This window comes from Octopus bimaculoides, chromosome 3 (assembly GCF_001194135.2).
Source record: "Octopus bimaculoides isolate UCB-OBI-ISO-001 chromosome 3, ASM119413v2, whole genome shotgun sequence".
NCBI lineage: Eukaryota > Metazoa > Mollusca > Cephalopoda > Octopoda > Octopodidae > Octopus > Octopus bimaculoides.
Genome location: NC_068983.1, coordinates 68,580,548 through 68,589,890, shown reverse-complemented (window position 1 = coordinate 68,589,890; position 9,343 = coordinate 68,580,548). Strand labels below are relative to the sequence as shown.

The 9,343-nt window shown below is 35.4% G+C and overlaps 1 protein-coding gene across 1 annotated transcript in view; it reads right to left on the bottom strand.

The window, feature by feature from the left end:
- LOC106872085 (uncharacterized protein C05D11.1) overlaps positions 1-9,343 on the bottom strand; it is a 44,664-nt gene that overhangs the window by 20,804 nt on the left and 14,517 nt on the right. Inside the window, exons 3-9 of the mRNA XM_014918940.2 lie at positions 7,399-7,557; positions 6,884-7,093; positions 5,705-5,827; positions 3,554-3,694; positions 2,230-2,340; positions 1,076-1,167; positions 72-174 (exon numbers count right to left, since the gene is read on the bottom strand). Of these exons, the coding sequence (XP_014774426.1) occupies positions 72-174; positions 1,076-1,167; positions 2,230-2,340; positions 3,554-3,694; positions 5,705-5,827; positions 6,884-7,093; positions 7,399-7,557 (939 nt within the window). The remainder of the gene's footprint in view (positions 1-71; positions 175-1,075; positions 1,168-2,229; positions 2,341-3,553; positions 3,695-5,704; positions 5,828-6,883; positions 7,094-7,398; positions 7,558-9,343) is intronic.

Sequence of the window (9,343 nt, the reverse complement as noted above, 5' to 3'; positions counted from 1 at the left end):
GAAGATGAGAAGAAAATACATGACAAGATTTTAAAATTAAAAGTAAACAAAGCTATATGTTGTCTCCTTACACAGTTCAACAGGTCCAACATTTTGCGTTTGATCACAGTATGCATTCTATTCATATCAATCTTCTCTTCTCCGCTAGAAATCTTTTCTAGAGTTTTGTTTAGTCTGAAGATAAAGAATACAGATATCAAATATATTTCAAAATTGTTCAACTATTTGATAGAAAAAAACTAATATTTCATTTTCTTTTTTCCCTTTCAACACTCATTTTTTCCCTGGATGTAAGTTGTTTTTTGAATTTCTTTAATTTTATTTTACTGCATACATCTATTTCCCAGGCTTGAATAGGGTCGGATGGCTTTTGAAGAGCAGTTTGTTTTTACACTGGATGTTATTCTCCTTATTAACCACTCTCACCTTAGAGAAGGAATGAATCTGTTACTGTTCAGTTAAGCAAACTAGAGCGAGTAGAGTTACCATCTTACTTACAGGCACAATTCAAGATCATGTGGTCAGTAGACCAACATCTAAACATCACAGCCACTGAAAATCAACAAAAAGTCCTTGCAATGTATTTTACCCTTAAAAATAAGACAGCAATGATGCTTGAACAACCCATTTGGTTGTAGGACATGACTACTATATACTGCTTCAAGCAAATGAAAATGGGCAATCATAAGTATAAATATAAATTAAATGAGCAGTTTGCTGGCAACAACTGACTGTCTCACCCTAAAATAAGTTATTTCCCTAGTAATTACGCTGGATCTTTGCAAAGAAATGCTAAATGGTATACACAGAGATATAGCCTGCAACCACCAACTTATGAAACAGTTTTTTAAAATGAAGTCAAAATAATTCATCAAATACAAATGTACAAAAGAGAAAGAATAGAGAGAATGGAAAAGAATGAAAGATAAACGAAAGTGAAGAATAAAGACAAGAGATAGTGTTAAAAAAATGGGTAGAAGCGAAGAGACAGAAAATAAAAGAATTGAGAGAAAAAACTTTGAAAAAATTCAAAATATGAATGATAAAGGTAACAGAAAAAAACAAAAAATCTTACTGTGGAACTATTTCTGTAAGGTTTTCTTTTGGAACACTTCGGAAATGGAAATAGAAAACAGTTACTGAATTTTCTATAAGCTCATGAGACACCTGTAATCAGATAGAGAAAAGCAATTGAGACAGAATAAAGCAAAAATACATGGGTATTACATTTTTCTCATTACATCCAGCATCTAAAAATATTAGATAAAGTTTATAGAAATATGCATGCCATAACATCCATACAAATCTAAAGTGAAGTGTGAAGCAAGATGTTTTGGGAAAGCATGATGTTACAATAAAGTTTCTTTATCAGAGAAGGTGACACTGAGAAAGAGATAGGAAAGAGAGAGATATAGCAGATACACTAGAGTACAGCTAAACAAATAGAAAGCTTATAAATCAATTTTAACTTATCACTGCTGGTATATCATGCTTAACTTGGTTTTCAAAATGTCAGAGCTGGAGGGTGGGTGAGGGAAAGAGAGTGCTGGGGGGGGGGGCAGTGAGATGAAACCAAGCTGACAGTTAACGTTTGTCAACTATGAAAGAGGAACAAAAAATAAGGTCATGCCATCTGCATTGTAATCCTCATGTAATTTATTTAGACTTCATTGACAGACATCTAGAAACATATGGCTTCACTGAGCTGTTAACATTGGAGTTGTTGCATATCGGTTAACATTGTTATATCATAACATCCAGAGTTGAAAACTAGTGATCTTCACTAGAAACTTATGTTAGTAGTAGACCAAAGATTACCTTCTCACTTTAGTGAATTATCACCAGTGATCCAATAGGTGAACTATTACATATAGAGGTTGACAATGCAAGCCTTTGATTAACAATGTATCTTGGAGTTAATACAGCTACAATATATTGGATTAAAAACCCCTTGTATGAAAAGAGGCTGGGGATTTGGAACATACATGTTCTGAAACCTAGATATATGCTACCAATTACATTAAAACAACATATTTCATGATACTTCTACAAGATAATGCTACTAATCAATGAATGAGTGATTTTAACTGGTGATACAGTTGATCATTATTATACAGTGACAAGTCATGGCGTTGGTGATGAATTACAAGAGATGAGTAATAGATGTGGGGTGAAGAGAGAGCATGAGAACTGTAGAGTTAGAAGTGCTATCAATTACCAGTGACTTACCATGCTACAGTAAGGCTTTTTTGTTTCAACAAAGTCACGCTGTAAAGGTGCAATAGGTGTATCATTCAGATACTCAAGAAGAATCTTCAATGCCATGACTTCTTGTTGTTGCTAGTAAGAAATAAATAAAGGCATTTATTGTTGTTGTTGGTATTATTATTATTATTATAATCATCATCATCTCATTATTATTAAAGCGGCGAGCTGGCTGAATCATTAGCATGCCAGACGAAATGCTTAGCAGTATTGTCTGCCACTATGTTCAAATTCCACCAAAGTCAACTTTGCCTTTCATCCTTTTGGGGGTTGATAAAATAAACACCAGTTGAACACTGGGGTTGATGTAATCAACTTATCCTTTCCCAGAAAGTTGCTACCCTTGTGGCAAAATCTGAAACCATTATCTAAGGCAGCAAGCTGGCAGAATCATTAGCATGCTGGGCGAAATACTTAGTGGTATTTTGTCTGTTGCTACATTCCGAGTTCAAATACTGCCAAGGTCGACTTGCCTTTCATCCTCTTGGGGTTGATAAATTAAGTACCAGTGAAACACTGGGATCCCCTGCCCCCAAATTTCAGACCTTGTGCCTTTAGTAGAAAGGATTATTATTATTCATAATTACTATTTTTTTTGTTTGTTATAAATCATTATACTTATTGAATTTGTATTAATATTTACCATACCAAAATTCGTTAATAAATCTCAAGTATTGGCGAAGCAACATATATACAAATTGCTTTTTAGGACCATTTTGCAAAATTTGCTTCATATTCATGAAGTCCAAGTTTGATCCATGAGTGCAGAACCTTCAGTAACTGCATCCTAAGCGAAACTGGAAACTGTGTGAAAGCTCCTGGGGATTACTTAGTACATAGTTCCACTGATCAAAACAACAAACATTTATCAATACTCACATTAGAGTTATTTTAGGAATAGAATATATGTTCAGTAAGTATCAATAGCACACTAAGTTTGTATTTCGTGTTGCTCTGTTTTCCCTCCCACAGGGAAGGTTTTATTTTATACTGAGAGGGACACTCACTTAAAACTACTCCACAATGGCAAGGCAAGGACGCAGCAACACACACACACACACGACAGGCTTCTTTCGCTTTCCATCTCCCAAATCCTTTCACAAGTCTTTGATCAGCCTAGGGCTCTAGTAGAAAAAAACTTGCCTAAGATGCCACACAGTGGTTGGGAAGTGAACTTCTTAACACACAGCCACACCTGTGCATATTTCCTATGAGGAAAATATTAAAACTAACATTACTGTGCATCCATTAGATTTATTAAAAAGTTTAATACATGAAAACAACTTACTTTGGCCTGTGGACCTCTCCATGCAGAGAGAACTAAACCATGAGTGTCTTCATCTGAAGGGTAAAGAATTGCTTTTACAAGTGATCCAGTCAATGGAGTTATGGGTGACTGCCATGGTCGAGTGAATGGAACTTTATTATTCTGAAACAGATATAAAAAGGAATATATATATATGTCACACATAATGAAACTGATGAAACTAATTTCTATATATGTATATACTAGCAGAGATACCCGGCGCTGCTCAGGATTAAAATGGCATAGTTTGTATATAATATATTACAGTTATGTTGAAACAGGTGAAATGGGAAAGTGCATTATTGACAACAAAACATTTGTGGAGTAAATGCTGGGCTAATTTGACTAAGCAACACGCTATGCATCCGTTTGGAGCATTTCAGATCCTAGTCTATCATGGAAAACTGGAGGTGGGGGTTATGTGAATTTTGAACGCACCGAAAAGCTGTCAGTGGATATATTCTCTTTTGCAGCAGTCAGCGCTGTGTCTAACATGACCCATCATCTGACATTTTAACACCTCTTTTGGGTTTGTTGTCCTACATCACTTATAAAGTAAATTTGGAGGAACTGTGGTTGTTCATTTGTGGGTAACAGGGAGCCAATGGGGTGATAAGACTTGCATTTGAACTTTGACGTCAGCGTAAATTCATGTTTATCTGTCTTCTTAGATATGCTAAACGATGTCATTTGAAATGCAGAGTTATATTGCCTGATATTGTTCAGAAAATCCTTTGACTGGATGGAAATGCCGTCTAGAAGATCCATATGAGGTTGAAAAGGAGTTGGTAGTGTTGGCAATGTTTCCTGATTGCCTGAGCAGCACATACCATTTGTTTCATTTGAGAATTTTAATGCTTGACAGAAATGACAATTTGTGTTTAGCACACCAATTTGGACAGAGTTATTATTTTTATAAGAATGGGATGGATCATATCTGAAAACAGATGTCACGTAAATGGCACCCATGCCAGTGGCATGTAAAAATACCCATTACACTCTCAGAGTGGTTGGCATTAGGAAGGGCATCCAGCTATAGGAAACCATGCCAAATCAGACTGGAGCCTGGCGCAGCCTTCCAGCGCGCCAGCCCAATCAAACCATCCTACCCATGCCAGCATGGACAAAGGATGTTAAATGATGATGAAATATATAATTTTATAAATATGATATATATATATATGCATGTATGTATACATATAGATGTAAGTACGTACATATATGTATGGATATATGCATATATTTATATTATTATATAATCGAACACCATGCATCCTTTTCCAAGTAAGTTTTATTTTAATAATTACCATGCGCACTCTTCTACCATCTCTTCCCTGTCTATCTCTCTCCCTCTCTTGTTCTTCATCCTTTGTTTTTCTCTCCTACCCTTTACCTATTCTTCACTCCCTTTCACCGTTCCCTCTCTCTCTCTCTCTCACTCTTCCTCCTTGACTCTCTAGTCGCTGACACATGATGAAAGGGGATCTCTTTTTCTGCCCACTGCCTTCCTACAGAAAGGATGTGTTTTTTCTGTCTCTTCTCTCATAGCATGTCTACATAGCATTCATAATAATTTTTCTATCGTCTTAGCTCAACAGCCCTCACCGTTTGTTTTTTATGTCTTGTTCTCACTGTCCTGTTCTTGTTAACACTTTCACCCTCCGCAAAAAATCCCAAATTTTATTTAATTTGCTTTGCAGGAAGGACTGTTCCAACGAAGTCGCGTATTGTCCTTGCCTTCGAAATGCGGAGTAGATGGAACAGGGACAACTGACGAAGGAGTATACTCTTTATGTTGCATGTCTCATTTCTCTGTTTTTTTCATTGTTCGAAAAAAGTTCCTTTTCTGTTTTCGTTTCTCATTTTCTCAGTTCAACTGTTTTTTGATGTCCTGTACCCATATATGCATGTATGTATGCATATAGATGTAGGTATGTACATATATGTATGGATATATGCATATATTCATATATCATTTATATTATTATATGATCGAATGCCACGCATCCTTTTCCAAGTAAGTTTTATATATATATATATTAGGTAAATATATAATAGTTAAAAATAAAAGAGATTGAAAGAAGAGAAAGGAGAAGCTTTATCATCAACCAGTAAATTGAAAAATATCATTACCTTTTTAATGATCTTTTCTTCAAACTTCTGCAGTTGATGAAATAGGTCGTCATTACTCAGTTGACCCGTTATGATTAGGCAAAGATTTTCAGGTCGGTAAAATTCTTTATGATAACTGCAAACCTAGTTGTAAGAAATTTACAATTTTGTTGTTTTCTCATCATTTTTTTTTTTGCAACAAATAATAAAAATATAATTAATTACAAATAAAAATTTCAGATTAAATTATTTCCAATCAAGGCTAAGACTGTGTGTAACACCTTTGCTGAAGTCGACCTATTCAAGATCAAGTAATTATATGTAGCATGCAGATTGGTATACAAGGAAGTTATATATTGAATTTTTAATTAAAACATTGTTAGTGTTGACAACACTGACAGAAGTTACAACACTAAAACAATATTAAATTACCGATTAGTCATACTGTGATGTCTATAATAGGTATTACAGAAATGTTAAGGACACCTCTTTAAGCTCCTACATAAAACAGTACATATGCAGTTTTATGTATCTGGTGGAGCCCACATTTCAGGTTATACCCATGAGTGGAGTACACTACAAACTAACATTCAATTTTGCAGTTACCACTCCTTACAGTTTTTCTTACCTTGTGGTACCCACTACTTACTTGGACCAAGATACATGCTGTTGTGTGGATCCAGGACGACTCAGATTAAACAGATCTACAGTCAAAGATATTTCATCCATGGCGATCCTATCTTTTTTTAAGGGATAATGTACTGAGGACCAAGTTATCCAATGTGTTCTTTGTTTTTTTAACCAATAAATAATATTATAAAAGCTATTGTGTTTCTTTCATTATATACTTACAGAATATTTATAGTATTCTTGAAGTAAAATAAGCAATATAACAGGAGAAATATAATTAAAGAGCCCTTGGGAGCCAAGAAAATGTAAAAATAAATAAATAATATTCTTAGTTGAATTATGGCCTTTAATGGGTTAAGATAGTAAGATGTCTGCTTTTCAAAGTTAGTCAAGCTGACAGAGGCCACCTCAGTGGCTCAAGATATAAGTGAATTGGACCACTGGTGATAAGATATGTATCTATTTTAGCCAGTAGTCCAATACCTTATTGACTTAGTATGCTGTTGTCTGCAACACACAAGACAGTCATGTTTTCTAGACCATTCCTACCAATGATCTAAATGAACTGACCTTGTCATATGTTGTACTTGTTCTCAAGTTCTTCAAGATGCCTCCAGTCTCTGATCTGTAACCACAGCCTTCAGGGTAGACATAACGTAACATTGCTAAATAGGCAAGACTTTCACCAGTGTTCTCTCTTGCCTGCATCTCACTGTACACCACACCTGCATCCTCACCGTTTCCATTTATGTGATGCACTTCAGTAATGTAACCTGATCTCTGTAATGTAAAAACATATATGCATATGTATTATATAATAATAATAATAATAATTTCATTGAATAAAGTTTACTTTGGATTGTGGTGTGCAACACAAAAAGACAACAGGGTTGAACAAAGACAGAAAGACAGACAAGACCCAAAACAGAAGAAAATGTCAAAGAAAGGGAGAAGAAAAAAAACAAAGAGACAGATACATGGAAAGATACTTGGTGACATAGAGAACAGACGTAAATTGAGAAACAAACAATATGTGCTAATAAAGACATGACTAATTTTGTAATAGGGAGAAAGTATATACATACTGGCAGCATTGGATAAAGTATGTGATCAAGGAAGATAGGTAACAGGTTGCAAAAGCCTTCACTGCCAGCTGTTGTAACAGTGTAACAAGTGTTGTCTGTGTTTGTCCAAGCATTCGTACCTGATGCAAGGCACCGATTAGCTAACATATCAAGAACACCCTGAAAAATAACAGAAGTGAAATAATACACAAATAAGATAGTTGGATCATACTATTTTATTGAAGAAGAGGAAAAAAAAGTGTGTGTGTGTGTGTGTGCACATGTGTTTGTGCATATGTATATGCATATATATCTGAGTGGTTGGCGTTAGGAAGGGCATCCAGCTGTAGAAACTCTGCCAAATTTAGATTGGAGCCTGGTGTTGCCATCCGGTTTCACCAGTCCTCAGTCAAATCGTCCAACCCATGCTAGCATGGAAAGCGGACGTTAAACGATGATGATGATGATGATATATATATATATATATATATATATATATATTATGAAGCTCCGTGATTGAATTTGGTTGGCAGAAGTTCCTGTCATGTGTGTACATGTGTGTGAAAGTGCTTGTGCCTCCTAACAGAGAGGAGGGAAAAATATATATATTTTCATATCGATCATTCGTCGCCTTCCTGGCACGTAAAAAGACATTCGAGCAAGATCGTTGCCAGTGCCGATGGACTGGCTCCTGTGCAGGTGGCACGTAAAATACACCATTTCGAGCGTGGCCGTTGCCAGTACCGCCTGACTGGCCCTCGTGCTGATGGCACGTAAAACACCCACTACACTCTCGGAGTGGTTGGCGTTAGGAAGGGCATCCAGCTGTAGAAACTCTGCCAAATCAGATTGGAGCCTGGTGTCGCCTCCTGGTCCACCAGTCCTCAGTCAAATCGTCCAACCCATGCTAGCATGGAAAGCGGACGTTAAATGATGATGAAGATGATGATGATGATGATGATGATGATACATATTTAAGGAAATGAGCTAATAGATATGACTCAGAGAAGGCAGTGACATGTACTTGAATAATACACAGAAATATCTGAAACCATCAGAGAACAACTGTTAACAGATTACTAAGAATCTCTTTAAAGAAAATTTACTATACAAATTTATGAAGTTATTGTTATTTTAATAAACTTGATGAGATGAGGGATCCTTGGTTGGTTTCATCAATGATAATTCAGTTCAATCAACTGCTTCTTTGTCAAATCAATGTGTAAATGTTTGTGTATTCTCTAGCTGAATCAGCATGATCTATGAGATAATGCTGGACCTTTCAAAGGTACAATCCATTTAATGAGCTTCTATACACTTTTCACTTACCTATTTTCACTCACAAGGTTTGGGTCAACCCAATATTATAGTAATAGTCACTTGTGGGACAGAACTCAGGACCTTATGAATGTGAAGCAAGTTTCTTAACCACTAATTTGTGCTGACATTCATTAAAGTAACTTATAGAGATGTTGAACCTCAGATGGAGTTAAACTGAGATTAATAAACTGTAAAATTTTGGATATTGTAAAGTACTTTATTCTACTTAGTACCTTCTTATTTTAACATAAAATTCTAAGAGTCACATACAATGAAAAGCAAATTGGAGATTATGACAATTCTTTATTCTTAACAATGTGTTTTTTCCCTTTTTTATTTTTTCAAGTAGTAGTTTGGCAAAATCAGAAAAGCATGTCAAACCCCTGTGGTATTTGGTTATGTCCTTTTATATTCTGTATTGAAATCTCATCTATGGCCTCTTTACATTAGTAAAATAAGAACCAGCCAAACTGCTAGGTTCTTGACAGCATGACTGCAGTCCAATAACTCGAAACTAGTAAAAGAACAAAATGGATGAGGTATTTTTGTTACAACAATTATTTTTACAACTGGATGCCTTCTTATTGCTTTATGCTGAAGAAGGAAAAAGAGACAGGAGCCTGTTTTATTAATTACTAGCAGTAGT